General features: G+C 34.1%; 3 protein-coding genes across 5 annotated transcripts; all 3 read left to right on the top strand.

Annotated features, from left to right (window-relative positions):
• Nucleotides 1–703: 703 nt before the first annotated feature.
• Nucleotides 704–3,022, top strand: LOC113874815 (putative pentatricopeptide repeat-containing protein At1g74580). Its single transcript, XM_027513025.1, has one exon. It carries the CDS (start codon nt 704–706, stop codon nt 3,020–3,022), a length of 2,319 nt encoding a protein of 772 aa, XP_027368826.1.
• On the top strand, nt 2,754–15,156 carry LOC113847138. Of its 3 annotated transcripts, none has more exons than XM_027476032.1 (5): nt 2,754–2,764; nt 11,016–11,237; nt 11,778–12,093; nt 12,704–12,863; nt 14,403–15,133. In XM_027476032.1, exons 2-5 carry the CDS (start codon nt 11,061–11,063, stop codon nt 14,869–14,871), a joined length of 1,122 nt encoding a protein of 373 aa, XP_027331833.1. In that variant the 5' UTR covers nt 2,754–2,764; nt 11,016–11,060; the 3' UTR covers nt 14,872–15,133. The 3 variants fall into 3 exon arrangements, with proteins under 3 accessions (XP_027331833.1, XP_027331832.1, XP_027331834.1); XM_027476033.1 differs by lacking the exon at nt 2,754–2,764 and adding an exon at nt 10,847–10,944; XM_027476031.1 differs by lacking the exon at nt 2,754–2,764 and having other exon boundaries at nt 10,825–11,237; nt 14,403–15,156.
• On the top strand, nt 6,640–9,676 carry LOC113845921 (pentatricopeptide repeat-containing protein At1g74630). Its single transcript, XM_027473622.1, has one exon. The coding sequence runs from the start codon at nt 6,682–6,684 to the stop codon at nt 8,644–8,646; it is 1,965 nt and encodes a 654-aa protein (XP_027329423.1). The 5' UTR covers nt 6,640–6,681; the 3' UTR covers nt 8,647–9,676.
• Nucleotides 15,157–16,729: the final 1,573 nt, after the last annotated feature.

Here is a 16,729-nt window from a genome sequence, read left to right as displayed (position 1 = left end):
AAATAATCTTAAAATAAATACATTGTTATATTAATTTCTAACATATATATATATATATATATATATATATATATATAATCGGTAATTGTGGTTTTTGTTGTTATTCAATTGTTAGGTATTTCAATGTGATATGTATTAAGTACTAAATGAGATGAACATATAGTGTGAGTGTGACAGATGAATAACATAACATGGTTTAGAGTAAATAATTATTTTAAAAACTCTTCATCTTATGCCCTAAAACCTTGAAATAATAATAAAACCAAAATTTTACTCAAATGATATCATTTATGTTTTTTCTTTTCTTTGTTCTTTTGTGCTAACCTAAAAATTCAATGCTTTTATTTTCTATTTCTTTACTTTTTTTCATATAGTAGTAGAGTTGGCTCCAGGGATGAAACTTACTAGTCATAAACCTCCGAATGTTACCTCTACCGAATCCCATATTGTTGGGTCTTTTCATGCTGATAGCTATAGAGCCCTCTCACCCACACATCATCGTCTAAATTGACATAAAAAACATTAAAAACATCGACACCAACAAACTCAAATATCGTTATGACACTCTCTTGAACTAACTCAAAGTCCGTTATTACAGTTGGAGAAGCAAGCCACTAACAGAGGCTTAATCGCCTGCTCCAACCAAATTCCAAATCCAGGGCAAGAACAAAAATAATTAACTTAATTTGGCTTCGAATTTGAAATGAGTCGTGCATTGCTTCCCAAGCACGTCGCTGCCGTCGTGAGAATCCAAAAGGACCCTCTGAAAGCGCTCGAGATGTTCAACTCCGTCAAAAACGAGGAAGGGTTCAAGCACACGCTGTTCACGTACAAATGCATGCTCCAAAAGCTTGGCTTTCACGGCGAGTTCGAGCATATGGAGAAGTTACTCTCGGAGATGCGAGAGAATGTCAATAACGAGTTGTTGGAAGGAGCGTACATTGAAGCCATGAAAAACTATGGTAGGAAAGGCAAGGTTCAGGAAGCTGTGGACATATTCGAACGCATGGACTTCTACAATTGCGATCCTTCGGTTCATTCCTACAATGCCATCATGAATATTCTGGTTGAGTTTGGGTACTATAACCAAGCCCACAAAGTGTATATGCGGATGAGAGATAAAGGGATTCAATCTGATGTGTACACCTACACCATAAGGATCAAGTCCTTCTGTAGGACTAGTAGGCCTCATGCTGCTCTTAGGCTCCTTTATAACATGCCTGAACTTGGGTGTGATTCAAATTCTGTGGCTTTTTGCACTGTGGTTGCTGGGCTTTATGACAATGGTGACCATGATCAGGCACGGGAGTTGTTCGATGAAATGCTTGAACGGGATTTGTGTCCCGACATTGCCACGTTTAATAAGCTTGTGCATGTGCTTTGTAAGAAGGGTCATGTTTCCGAAAGTGAGAAGCTTCTCGACAAGGTTTTGAAGAGGGGGGTTTCTCCCAATTTATTCACCTTCAATATCTTCATTCAAGGGCTTTGTAGGGAAGGTGCTTTCGACAGGGCTGTTAGGTTTTTTGCTAGTGTGTCAAGGGAAGGAATGAGTCCTGATGTTGTTACCTATAATACGTTAATATGTGGGATGTGTAGGAATTCTCGAGTTGTAGAAGCTGAGGAATATTTGCATAAAATGGTTAATAATGGGTTTGAGCCTGATGGCTTTACCTATAATAGTATTATTGATGGATACTGCAAGAAGGGGATGGTACAAAATGCAAATAGGATTTTGAAGGATGCCGTTTTTAAGGGTTTTAAGCCTGATGAGTTTACTTATTGTTCATTGATTGACGGGTTATGCCAGGATGATGACCCTGATCAAGCCATGGCTGTCTTTAAAGATGGACTAGAAAAGGGTTTGAGACCAAGCATTGTTCTTTACAATACCTTGATTAAAGGGTTGTCTCAGCAGGGTCTTATTTTGCCGGCTTTGCGATTAATGAATGAGATGGCAGAAAATGGTTGTCAACCCAATATATGGACTTATAATTTAGTTATAAATGGTTTGTGCAAGATGGGTTGTGTATCTGATGCTAATCATCTTATTGATGATGCTATTGCCAAAGGGTGCCTCCCAGACATATTTACCTATAATACTTTGATTGATGGCTACTGTAAACAGTTGAAGTTAGACAGTGCAACTGAGATAGTAAATAGAATGTGGAGTCTGGGCATGACTCCTGATGTTATCACATATAACACTTTGTTGAATGGACTCTGCAAGGCTGCAAAATCTGAAGAAGTAATGGATATTTTCAAGGCAATGGAGGAGAAGGGGTGTGCTCCAAACATAATTACCTACAACATTATCTTAGAAAGCCTTTGCAAAGCTAAGAAAGTAATTGAAGCCGTAGATTTTCTTGAGGAAATGAAAAACAAGGATTTGAAACTGGATGTAGTTTGTTTTGGCACATTGATCTCTGGATTCTGTAAAATTGGGGATCTTGATGGTGCTTTCCAGTTGTTTAGAATGATGGAAAAACAATATGATGTTTGTCAGACAACAGGGACATATAACATCATAATCAGTGCATTTTCTGAACAGCTCAATATGAATATGGCCGTGAAGCTCTTTTCTGAGATGAAGGAAAATGGCTGTGACCCAGACAACTATACTTACCGGGTCATGATTGATGGATTTTGCAAAAAGGGAAATGTTACTGAAGGATACAATTTTCTTTTGGAAAATATTGAAAAGGGGTTTATTCCATCACTGACAACATTTGGACGGGTTTTAAATTGCCTTTGCATGGAGCACAAGGTTCATGAAGCAGTTGGTATCATCCACCTCATGTTACAAAAGGGTATTGTCCCAGAGACTGTAAATACAATTTTTGAAGCTGATAAAAAGGTGGTAGCAGCACCTAAGATTGTTGTGGAAGATTTGTTGAAGAAGGGCCATATAACTTATCATGCCTATGAACTACTATACGATGGTATTAGAGATAAAAAGATACTTAAGAAAAGACTTCCAACTGTGACTTCTCATCGAGGGACCAGGTCATCGGCTGTTGATTAGAAGCTAATATCTTTGGAAAGTGATCATTCATGATCTTCTGCTTGGTTCTAACTTCGGAGGATGTTTGGAGCTTCCAGTAGATACCTGTTATGATGCTAAAGTTCATGGCTTTTGAAAATGAATTTGGAGGAATTCCTTGATTTTTTGGGTATCTAAATTCTCTCTTAGACTGCATGCCACTCTGAAATTTTGGTGCAGGTATTTCTGCATTCTATACTAATTCTTCTTCACAAATAGTGGATAGATTGTTGTATTGAATATTGATATCCTCATTTCATTGCAGAATACAAGCTGATTTCAGGTACTGATACTGTATCCTATTCGTAACTGAAATGTAAATACTATTTCCTTCCCTGACCAAATTTCGCTCCTGTTCAGATTAATTGAGTAATTTTTAAAACATAAAAATATTATGCAGTTTTTATTTATTTATTTTCCATAATCAGTCTTTCCTATGATAACTTTATTAGAAGTTCTACAATTATGTAGTGGTGATTAAGATATTGAGAATTATGGGGAAGAGAAGCTTTTCAGTGTGTGAGATAATGAAACCTCAAAATAATATTTCTTCATTGGAGCCTATAAATTGTAAACAAACTCCATTTGATGTGGTTATAACCCTCCTTTCATTACTTTACAAAATACGCATTTACAATATGTGTGTGTATTATGCTTTTATATATTTTCTTTTACTGTAATTTATTTATAGGCACAAGGTAGTTTTTGTGGGGTCATAGCATGGCCAGGCTTCCATTTCAATAAATTTACTTATTGTCTGGGTTTCTTAGCACTGCATGAACAATCTATACATCAGACATATATTATACTCAGTCCACTGATATGTAAATATTTGACTCATCACTGACCCTATGTATTTCTAGTAATTTATGATGATTGTAGGCCCAGGCATAGCTAAATTTTCAATAATGCACATTCTGATTTCTCAAGTTTTTTTTTTTTTTTTACCCGTATAATACAAATTTTATTTGACCAACACACTGCTGTGAGGCTTTGGGAAGCTCATGTGATTTTGGATGTGAATGGGCAATAGCTATATTTATTATTTTGTTCTTGACTTAAAAAAGCAATTCCTCAAGGTCTTCAAACAATTGGGAAATTTTTCTAGTCATGTAAATCATTTTTTAACATGTGATCAATTTTCGTAAAAATATTTAATTCAAACCATGGTTTCTTGGGACTTCCAAAACATGTCATATTTCTGAGCTTCCAATTCAATTTTTAAAAGCATTGTTACTGTATGGAATGAAAAAATGTGCATTTTAATATGACTACAATTTTGGGATTGAATTGTCTAACACATTAAGAATTTTGGGATTGAATTCATGGTATGTTGTTTGTATGGAACTGTTTCTAGTGCAAATTTTGACCTTGTTGCTAAGATAATTCTGCCATAGATAGCATGTTTCTATGTGATTGAGCATAATTGGTTTTGTTCTGTATGATGAAATGTTTAAACATGTTGCTGAACTCTATTTGAAATGACTTAATGCTATCTGCCTCTGAAATGTAGCCGCAGTTTGATTTTCCTTGTGCTAGCGTGTAGGTATGTCAATAAGGTTCTCTTCAAAACTATCAACTGCAGTATGCTATTGTTTTTCATGTGAATATGTCAATTATGATAGGATCATATTGGTCATAAACACAAATAATATCAATGATAGGACAAGGTATGCTAGTTGCAACATTTACCTACCGTGCTTGAGTCTTCCTGCCAGATCTACCCTCAAAATGGTACATTTGAGGAAGAGGAATAATAATACTCATCCGCATGCTTGAGTCCTCACAACAAACAAGAAAGAAAGATAGCTGCTAATTTCATAGCTGTCACGATTTATAGCATGAGAATTATAAGCCGGGCTTCTATAACTAAAGGTAAGTTCCTTTCAAGTTTTGATTGAGATGCACTTTGTGTAGTTGATTGATGACGATGAAGTCTTAGAAATGGAAGCATACTATAATTCATAACCTTCAATGTACTTATGTTCTCATTCATTTTCATATTGCAGGTTAGCTCCCCATACTGGATCACAAAACTGTTTCGTACTTCAGGGAAATCAGACTGAAGAACCCTCATACAGGATTTGCATCATCATCGCCTCAAAATGAATTCTACTTCTTTTTGTAATTATCCCGCAAATGATAATGTGCATTGTCTTGATGAGAACATACAACTTCTTTCATATTGTTAAGAAGGTTCAGACTTCAGAATATTCGCAGGCATCAAAAAGCTGAGAGAATGTGCCTCTCTCGCCTATTATTTTTCTCTCTGTTGTTCGAAATTTAAGTGTGATTGATAGGAAGAAAGACTTGCATGTCTCAAAGTTGACCTCCTGAAGACCTATCTGCTATGATTTATGAACCATAAACAACCCGAAGAATCCTCCAAATAAGATGAATTTCAGTTTCATCGTGGAAGAATATCCAGTGTACTTTTTGTTAAACAAAAAGAAAGCTGAAGAGGAATCACAACTATCCATGAATTAGTTTATCTGTTTAAGAGATAATTAAAGTACATCATATTTAACTTTTAATGGCATGAACAACTTTATTTTCATATTAATCTTGTTTCATAAGTTAATACACATAATTCGTTAAAATCTGACCTGACTGTACCATTTATATCAACCGGTAAGCAATGGTTAGTGCTTTAGATTTAAAAAAAAAGAAGAGTAAACCATTAAAATAGTCCTTATTGTTTCTAAAATTTATCAAAATAATTTTTAAATTAACTAAAACATTATTTTAATCCTTAACATAGGTAATTATGCTCATTTTAGTCTTTACAGATTTGAGAATTCATAAAAATAGTTTTCTAATTTAAATAAAATGTTATTTTAATTTTTAATGTATGTAATCATCAATTATTTTAGTTCTTTATGTTAACATATAAACTAACTCAATATATTAAGTGTTAGTTAATCATATAATATTATTAATTATTATTTATATTATTATTATTAAATGTTACATTAAAAATTAAAATAAATGATGATTGTATGCGTTAAACACTAAAATAATATTTTGTTTATATCTTGTATTATTTTGATGATTTTTCAAAATTACAAGGACTAAAATATTGCCAATTAAATATGTTCAAGAATAAAATAACGTTTTATTTAATTTAAGGATTATTTTGATGAATCTTAAAAACAATAAGAAAATAATTAATAGTTTACTAAACAAAAGTTTAGTGTTTTTCTAATTTTTTTTTTCTTATGTGAAATATTTGTTAATTTTTTTTACATTAAGAGGTCTATTTAAAACATATATCCAGAAAAATCATATTTATTAAAAAATATTCTTAACTAATAAATTCTTACTTTATATTTGTTTAAAGCATGTTTAGATAGATACTCCATGCAGCTAGAAAAATAGAGACAAATGCATTTTAAGATGTATAAAAGGACTTCTTACATAATAGAAAGCATGTATAATTTTTAAAGAAAATCAGTTTATTTACTTCTAATAAGGTTATAAGGGTGTAAACACATTTTCTTGAGTGAAAGACGAATTCATACTCAAATAAGTATTTACCTCGTACTAATAATTCTCAAGTATGTTTTTTTTTTTTTTTTTTTTTTTAATACTGCACTTAATTTTTATTTTTTTTAAAAAAACAGTGCGTGGGGTTGTTTCATATGTTTGGTTCGGTTTGGTTTGAAAATAGAAGCTGTGAGGGAATGGAACAAGGATGGGTTTCATTGGTAAGCAAGTGCAGCACCCTGAAACTCACGAAGCAAATCCACGCCCATATCTGCAAAAGCGGTCTTCAAACTGACCCTTTCGTCTTTGGGAAGCTTCTTCTCCACTGTGCCATCTCTGTCTCCGATGCTCTGCACTATGCTCTCCGTCTCTTCCACCACTTCCCCAACCCCGACACCTTCATGTACAACACCCTCATTCGCGCACTCTCTCTCTCCCAAACCCCTCTCCATTCCCTTCACCCTTTCATCCAAATGCTTCGCAATCCTACCCTCTTCCCTGACAGCTTCTCCTTCGCCTTCGCCCTCAAAGGCGTCGCCAACTCTCGTCACTTGAGACCCGGGATTCAGTTGCATTCTCAAGCTCTCTGTCATGGCTTTGATACCCATATTTTTGTTGGGACAACTTTGATCAGCATGTATGCTGAATGTGGGGACTATGCGTCTGCACAACAGGTGTTTGAGGAAATGTATGATCCAAATGTTGTTGCGTGGAATGCTGTTGTTACCGCCGCTTTTAGGTGTGGTGACGTGGGAGGTTCGTGGGACGTGTTTAGACGGATGCCGGTTCGGAATTTGACCTCTTGGAATGTGATGCTTGCTGGTTATGCTAAAGCAAGTGAGCTTGGGTTGGCAAGAAGAGTTTTTTCTGATATGCCTCTGAGAGATGGTGTTTCTTGGAGCACTATTACTGTTGGGTTTGCTCATAATGGCTTTTTTGACGAGGCTTTTGGGTTTTTCAGGGAATTACTGAGAGAGGGAATCCGGCCGAATGAGGTGAGCCTAACTGGAGTGTTGTCTGCTTGTGCACAAGCTGGGGCGTTTGAGTTTGGGAAGATTTTGCACGGGTTTGTGGAGAAAGCTGGGTTTCTTTGTATTGGATCTGTGAATAATGCTCTAATCGACACCTACTCCAAGTGTGGAAATTTAGCTATGGCTAGGTTGGTCTTTCAAAATATGCCAGTGGCAAGGAGTATTGTGTCTTGGACATCTATGATAGCAGGTCTTGCGATGCATGGTCATGGAGAGGAGGCAATACAACTTTTTCGTGAGATGGAAGAATCTGGAGTTAGACCAGATGGTATTACTTTTATATCTCTCCTCTATGCTTGTAGCCATAGTGGCTTGGTTAAGGAAGGGTGTGATTTTTTTTCTAAGATGAAGAATTTGTATGGTATTGAACCTGCCATTGAGCATTATGGTTGCATGGTTGATCTGTATGGTCGGGCTGCTAAGTTACAGAAGGCCTATGAATTTATTTGTGAAATGCCAATCTCACCTAATGCAATCATTTGGAGGACTCTCCTTGGGGCTTGTAGCATTCATGGCAATATCGAATTGGCAGAGCTTGTGAGAGCAAGGGTTGCTGAAATGGATCCAAACAACTCTGGTGACCATGTACTACTCTCAAATGTTTATGCCATTGCAGGGAAATGGAAGGATGTTGCCAGCATAAGAAGAACAATGACTGAACAGAGTATGAAAAAAACTCCTGGTTGGAGCATGATTGAAATTGATAAGGTCATTTATGGTTTTGTGGCTGGTGAAAAGCCTAACAAGGTTACAGAAGAGGCTCATGAAAAACTGAGGGAAATAATGTTGAGACTCAGAGCAGAAGCAGGTTATGCCCCACAGCTAAGGAATGTTTTGCATGATATTGAAGAGGAAGATAAAGAAGATTCAGTTTCTAAGCACAGTGAGAAGCTTGCGGCGGCTTTTGGAATAGCCAAACTTCCTAAGGGAAAAACTTTAAGAATTGTGAAGAACCTGAGGGTTTGTGGGGACTGCCATACTGTGATGAAGCTGATTTCTAAAGTTTATCAAGTAGAAATCATTGTGAGAGATAGAAGCCGCTTCCACTCATTCAAAGATGGATTCTGTTCTTGTAAAGATTACTGGTGACAGAGGTGATTGATCAAGTAGTTTATGTCTTGACTACCCTTGTTTATAAGGAAAATACACAAGTTAATAGTATCCCCATTTTCACCAAATTGGCTTTATCTAGATAGCTCAGTGATGGCATCATCACAGAAGTTTGACATATATGATGGGTGATGCATGACAACCTAATAAAATGGATACTAGAGAAGCATTTAGTTCTTCTGTCAAGTGGTCTTACCACTATGCAGAAGTTTGGTGAAATGGTAATGGCCATTAAATGAGAAGAAATGTGGCCAATAACTACTACTGTCTTTCTACCATAATTTCTGTAAAGTAAAAGACAACTAACAAAAACTAAGACATATAAACCAAAGAGAAGCACCACTTCATTGAAGTATTCAAAATGAAAGTCTCAACTCACAACAAAAGTAATTGTCAAAACATGTCTTTACCTAAGGAAACTCTTCCGGCACCTACAGACAAGCATTCATCTAAGTCTTCAAAATGCTTACAGTCACAACAAGACAAATTTCCAAAACATATCTTAACTGTCACCACAATCAACTCAGCACATACTACTAGAGAAGTAGAGGTGAATCATCATCTAAAGTAAAGATGCAGCAAGGAGAGAGAAATGTCCTATAATGGGAGAGGAAGACCAGCTGCAGGTGCATCAGTTGGAATTGCAATATGACAGCTGCAACAGTTGTGTGGGCTTCATCCACTCAAGTAGCCTCCTTGGTCGCATTTGCATATTGCAAAAGATGGGAAATGAAATTCTATTTGTAACCTACATGTCATTTCTTTTGTAATCTTGCTGCTTAGTAGGAATATGTTATGTATAAAATTTACGAATGGTGTGATTTTTTTTATATATAAAAATAATAAGTATATGTTTTCGAAAAAGTCACAATGTGAGAAATCCTTCTTGTCCTCTTTTCTACTTAAACTTGCGTTTTCTGCACTCTACATTCTCTTTTCTCATTATCTTAATAACACCCTCATGCTACTCTGTATAACGTTACTTACATCGTATCCAAATGTAGCAAGAAATAGAGGGGGGGAAAAAAAGCGAAAAATAGGTAAAAGTTTTAGATTGTTTGATTGAGGCAAAAAGAAAAAAATATGTCCGAAAAAAAAGTTGAGCTTTTTTTTTTGGTGGGGGGGGGGGTGTTGCTTGTTTGGTTGAATAAAGGAATAAAATAATATTTTGTTTATAAAGACATTTTTTTCCCTATGCAAAATAATGCATTTGTAATAAAGATGAGACATCCCGGATAACTTTGGTATAAACAAAAAATTGTGTTTTATTTTTTTCAACAGATCAACTAGTTGAACCAGCTAAACATCCTATTAGTTCAACTCAAGAAATCGGTTGATCTTAGAAATAGTGAAAACTAGCCTTTTACTGAACAAATTAATAATAAAATTTGGTGATGAAAAGCAATTTGAAACAGTCAATTTTTTTTTAATTTTAAAATATGCCTTTTAATTAAATAAGAGTTTAATGACAAATAATAAGGATCCATATGCATGAAATTTTCATTGCTTACCCACTTATTTTGAAATTTTCATCACTTACCCATTTATTTTGAAATTTTTATAGTACAAAATTTATAATATGGTCATTTTATATTTTATAAACAAAGTGATTTAATATTTTTATTTAAATTTTTTTAATAAATTTCATAGCTATATTTATAAAAAAGTAAAAATCCATTTACAATTAGTTATTATTTAAGTATTTAAGTTATTCATCCAGACATATCCTTGTTTAATAAAAGCTTATCATGCAAAAAATTTATTTACACGTTTAATTGCAAAATTTATTAAAATAAATTAAAAAATTATGAAAGTCATATCTTTTCTTACAACTTAAATAAATTTCATAAAAACATTAATTATTTCCTAATTTTTTTAGGTGTACTTGAGAGCTTTTAGGACCAAGTGAATATTTTTTTTTAAAAAAGAAAAGTAAACGTAATACACATTTTCAATAAATTAAAGGTTAAGTTATTTTAAAACAAAACTAATTAATTTATCTTGTATATAGTTTTAGTTTTTAATTATTTAATTAGCACCAAGGGTGAGCAAGACTTCTATTATTATTTTGAAAAATTAGTGTAGTTATTTTTTTTTAAATATTATTTTGAAAAAATTAACAATAAAAAGTTGATTTTGTGTGTAGAAAATAACATGGGGGATGGGTGAGATATTTGCAAGATGGTGTCAGACACGCAGTTACAGTTAGCAACTTAGCGTACCAGTGATTTTCCATTCCCTCCCCAAAAATCTCTCATCATCAAGTTGGAGTCCATGGTCAGCATTTTCTGCTGTGTTTCTCTGCGTTCTTAACCTTAATAAACCTTTGTTCTATTTTCTATTTTCAGTTTTCATCGTTACCCCTTTTCATTCCATAAGCTCTGCATCATCTAATGGCTCTCTCCGCAACTCTTATGCCTCCTTCATCACCAAAATTGAATCTTTGCGCCAAAATTCGAAGACCCGTTCTCTCTCACTCTCTCAATCTCCTTAACCCCCTAAAGATTCGGGCTTCAACTACTCTTGATTATTCCAACGTCTCTTCCAACGACAAATCAACCCTATTGAAGGTGAGGATAACTTGCCCCTCTTAACTGTTAATTGTTTTATTTCATTGTTAGTGATTCTATAATCCAATATATTTTCTGGGTTTCATTAAATTTTGTACTAAACTCATGAATGTGTAGAGGGTTATTCGTTGGATACGTGGAACCGTTGTGCATTTGTTTATTGCTGAATTTTGTTTTTTTCTGATCAATTTATCACTCACTGCAAACCCATTTACAATGTGAAATAAGGAACCAGATAGATGCTTATAACTTTGAATGATGTTAAGGTTTGGTGTTTTACAACTACTTAACCATCAAAATAATGATTTAGGAAAGAAAGCTTCAGTTTATCAGACGTTCGGAAGTCCTTATACAGCAAATTTATGTATAAACATTCCTTTGGTTTTTCTTCTTTGATTTATAAAAGCAGTTGTCTTCAATTTGATTATTCACAGCTGAATTTGGATGCTTGCTTAACTGTGATATGTAGTTTCAAAAACACGAGTTAGAATGTATAATCATTTTTCGCTCATGCATATTGCCCTTTCCATTTCCCATCAGACTAGTAATTGGCAATGGAAATTTAAGGAAAACTCTGTAAACATTTATTATGAGGAACATGGAAAGGAGAGTTCAGAGTCTTCCCAAGATATCTTGATGATGCCAACCATTTCTGATGTTAGCACTGTTGAGGAATGGAGGTTGGTGGCTGAAGACATTGTTCAACGTAATGGCAATGTCAATTGGCGGGCAACTATTGTTGATTGGCCTGGTCTGGGTTATTCTGATAGGCCAAAGATTGATTACAATGCGGATATCTTAGAAAAATTTCTGGTTGATTTCATCAATTCATCCAATGGTCCAATGAAACAATCAGGTACCAAGGTTATATTCTGTAATGCTTTTCACTGAACAGTTATCATTAGATTAAGCTTTAAAGTTTTAGGATATATTTTTCTAACATTGTTTTAGATCATCGTAGTATAGTTAGTTTACAATTATTATTCATGTCTTTTAAGAGTATTTGCTTATAGTTGATTCATAATGTACTTGTTTTGGGAAGTTTTAAATTGCACATCTGTTTCTGTGTGCTTTTTTAGTTAAGAAGTTTAGCACCTAAAACCAATTAGCTTTCACTACATTCAGCTGTGTTTGCAAAATTTTCTAAATTATTCTTTTATGTTGATTTTAGAAGATATAATTCCTAACCTTCTTACCAGGCTTCTAGCAGTTTTGTTCTTTTTTCCTTGATTGGTGGGTATGAGAAATCAAGAATGGATGTTGATCACTAGAAAAATGAAGTTCTTCACACTGGAACTAGGGATTATTTGAGGGATTTGCAGGGGCAAAGCATGTCCGTGTTTACCCATTGATTATCTTCTGTTCAAGTAGTTTTTCCAGGATGTATATTTGCTTCCATGAGTAGTTGAGTATATCCTGGCTGTGTTTGTTAGTGTTTGTGACTAACATTATTCATGTTAAACTAGAAAATGATTTGATAATTTTTGGAGGAGGACATGCTGCATCAATAGTAGTACGTGCTGCAAAAAAAGGTCTGGTGAAGCCCAAAGCTATAGCAGCTGTCGCACCAACTTGGGCTGGCCCCCTTCCTATTGTATTTGGTAGAGATTCTAGCATGGAAACAAGGTACTTTGATGCTCTCTTTTTCGGTGGACATACCTTTTTCCTTGCTGATTAATGTAACATTGCTTTCTACTCTCTACTTAAAGGAAAATAGATCTCACAGTTGTTTGGGCAGTAAAAGAATACAGTGCTATTGTCTTCATTTTATCTGTTTGTTTAAAATAGTGATTCAAACCGTGGATTGCTGAGCTAATTTCTGAATTGTGAATTGTATTGAATAATAAGATTTAATGACTCAATGAAAAATAATATATCTTATACATGTTGTATAGTGCTCAATGTAATAATTTTGAAATTGTAATTGTGGAAACAGCTTAACAGTCTTGCGAATCAAAATCATTTTATAAGTCAACCAACTCTGACTATTGACTTCTATAGAGGCTAATAAATAAAAAACCCATAATACATAAGTAACCAAGTGAACTCATAAATCTTAATTATTTTTATATTCCTACTAAATTGTTGTTCATCATAAGAATGAAATCTGTTAAGAAATTTGGGCCTAACTCACTCCCAAAAGCTAGCTCATAAGAGGAGGATTACTCTAGCCCTTATAAAATACTCCATTCCTAATTAACGTGAGACATTTTAACACACCCCCCTCACGACACAGTCATCTGTGGAATCATATGTTTAATAAACTTGGACCTAACTCACACCCAAAAGCTAGCTTATAGGAGGAGGACTATTTCTATTCTTGACTAATGTGGGACATCTTAACGCACTCTCCTCACACCATAGGACTGGAGATTTGTGGGTAGCCCAACGTTCAAACTGAATATGCTCTGATATTATATTAAAAAATTTGAGCCTAACTCACTTTTAAAAGCTAGTTCATAAGAGGAGGACTACTTTAACCCTTATGAGGAGTATTCTGACTCTATTCCTAACTAATGTGAGACATCTTAATAAAAATAAAGCAATGATATAACCAAATAAGGTTCTACTGAGTAAACAAGTGACTGTGTGAAGCATGTGTTTCAAAATAATAAAAGCTGAGTAATGGCCTATAAAATAAGGTTCAAGAGGGAGTAATTGTGAAGTGCTGTTTTAGAAGAATGAAAACAGAGTCATAGAGTAATCAAATAAGGCGTGTTCAATAATTCTTCAGTTCTTTTTATTTAACAATTTAAACTTATCTGACTTTTCAACTTCTACGTGAGAATTGGTGAAAAGAAAAGCAAAAATAAAAATAAAGATCATATGATTTGTATCGGTTATCTGAAATCACACTGATAATATGCATGTATTGCATGACCCATCTTCAATTCATCTAATAATATGAATTGTTAGCTTTCCAAATCCTATAGATTTGTGTGATCTAAATTGCAAATTGTGCTATTCTAACAACTCTGGTCCGTATAACTGTTTGTTCTTTGTAACAGTACAACACTCTGTGCCTCTTAAAATCTTCCTATTTTCCCCTCCACCAAATTTTGTTTCATTTCCCCTATACTCTCATTGATAACCTTGAATGTCACGACCATGTTACCTTGTTTCACAACATAACTACCTTTTCTTCCTTTCTCACTAACATGACAGGTATGGTCTTCTAAGAGGCACATTAAAGGCCCCTGCAGTTGGTTGGATGATGTACAACATGCTTGTGAGCAACGAGAATGCTATCCAATCGCAGTACAAATCCCATGTATATGCGGACCCTGATAACGTGACTCCAGGAATTGTTGAAAGCAGATATGCATTGACAAAACGAAAAGGAGCACGTTACTTGCCTGCTGCATTCTTGACTGGGCTATTAGACCCTGTAACATCGCGTGAGGAGTTCCTTGAACTCTTTGCAGCTTTGGAGGGAAAGACACCAGTGCTGGTTGTATCAACCAAAGGATCTCCTAGGAGATCTAAGGCTGAGATGGAAGCTCTTAAGGGAGCTAAAGGGGTGAGCAAGTTTGTGGAAGTGCCTGGTGCTCTTCTTCCACAAGAGGAGTATCCTGCTTTGGTGGCAGAAGAACTTTATCAATTCTTGCAAGAATATTTTGGCACTGTGGCTTAAAATTGACACTTTTTTTTGTAGTAATTTATCTATCAAACGGGGAATATCAATATCATTGGTGTTCTGCAGCTTCTCCCCTTATGTTGGTGCAGCTTTTAGAGTCTGAAATCGTGATTGGTGGAAGAAGTTTGTCCAAGGGTGTATACACATTTATGTTGTGTGATTTTATTTGATAGTTATAGAACTCCTCATGTATACGAGATTTTTTATACTCATCAAATAATTTTGGACTGGACTGATGATGTGAACATAACTTCTTTTTACGGCATTATAAATCTAAAGTTGCTACGCTTGCTTATTCTTCACGCCCCTCCTTCTAAGGGGATAATATAGATAAAATAAAGCCTCAACCGTTTTGGAGCTTACTCTCAATTGCAGAGTTTAGCATAGTAGAAGTCCATATAAGGCATGTCAATGGAAACTCAGCCTACGTTTTTTGCGTAGTTGAAAGAACTGAGCAAAATGAGTTTTCATAAATGTACTCGTAGCCTACGTTTTTTTGCATAGTCGTAGGTGTTTGTGCCCAGATATGTAATATTGTTATTTGAGTGAACTAAGTAATTTAAGAAGTGTTTACTTGTTTATTTCCCAATGTAGTGACCGAATTATAGGAAAGGAGAGGTGGTTGTAAACAAACTCAACTCTATATAGACAAATGTACCTTTTTAAGTGTTTTGTTTGTGGGTATTTTTGGTGTGCTGAAGAGCATAACATTTACACTATGTTTGGTCTCAGATTTTGAGAAGTGTGGAAGAGTGAAAAATTAAGAAAATATTCTATTTTTTTAGTTTTTTGTTTATAACAAGATAAAATAAGATAAAAGAAAAGTTTTGTAATGGGTCCACAAAATCCTTTTCTTCTCGCCTCATTGAAGAAAAGTGGACCAAAAAAAAAATGAATAACTAGAGCCTTCCTTTTCACCCAACCCAACCAAGTTAAACACCAACTCAATTTCAAGCTAAATTGAAGGAAGAAAAATCAAACTACAGCGTTGTCGTTAGCCGTCGATGGCAGCGTGCTCATCACAAGGTTACCGAGAACTTGCCAACTACTTCTCTCGTCTTAACTATTGTTTACTGCGTGGTATTTCAAAGTTTAGTGTCCCACATTATCTAGTTGATAGACTTTTAAAGTATATATATAACAAGAAGATGTGACCAATGCCCGCAAATGTACCAACGGGAGCATTAAGGTTTTTGAGCACGAGTTCAAATTGAAGTTAGTAGCAAAATTATTTTTTTTTCTAGCTGCCAGGCCCCTAGTTTCTTATATTTTAGATTAAAAAAAAAACAATAATAATTTACTAGGTTTAAATTTTAATCAATGCTTCATTAAACTCAAATACTTCATAAATTATAGTATAATACACTTTTTATTATTAATTAAAATTTATCAAAAATTATGAGTCTCACTCTTTTTTATAATTTAAAATATTTGTTAAGTATGTGGATAAAGAAAAAGAATTTGATAGGTATTCTCATTATATACGTACATTTATTATTTTATATTTTAACTAAATAAAGAATATAAAATAAGCCATTAAGTTTAGATTAATACCCGAAATCATAAACTCTAATGTCATTGTCACTGATATATCAAAAACAAAAAAAAATAATATTAAATATTTCTAGACAAATTTATTATAGTAATATTCTTAACTTAAACAGGGCAGACTTTAAGAAGGAAAAGCATTAATAAAATCTTAGCTTAAAATAATTTAAAATATAGTCTAGGCGCATTTCGTTTATTGACTTTTAATTATTGTATTTTTATTTAATTATTAACTAATTAAAATAAAAATTATTTCTATAAATATAGTTAAATTTAACATTCTTAACTAACAGTGTCCCATGCATGT

Source organism: Abrus precatorius, unplaced genomic scaffold (assembly GCF_003935025.1).
Source record: "Abrus precatorius isolate BTA unplaced genomic scaffold, Abrus_2018 Scaffold8, whole genome shotgun sequence".
Taxonomy (NCBI): Eukaryota; Viridiplantae; Streptophyta; class Magnoliopsida; order Fabales; family Fabaceae; genus Abrus; species Abrus precatorius.
Note: the sequence above shows the minus strand (reverse complement) of the source record. Positions and strands in the feature narration are given on the sequence as shown.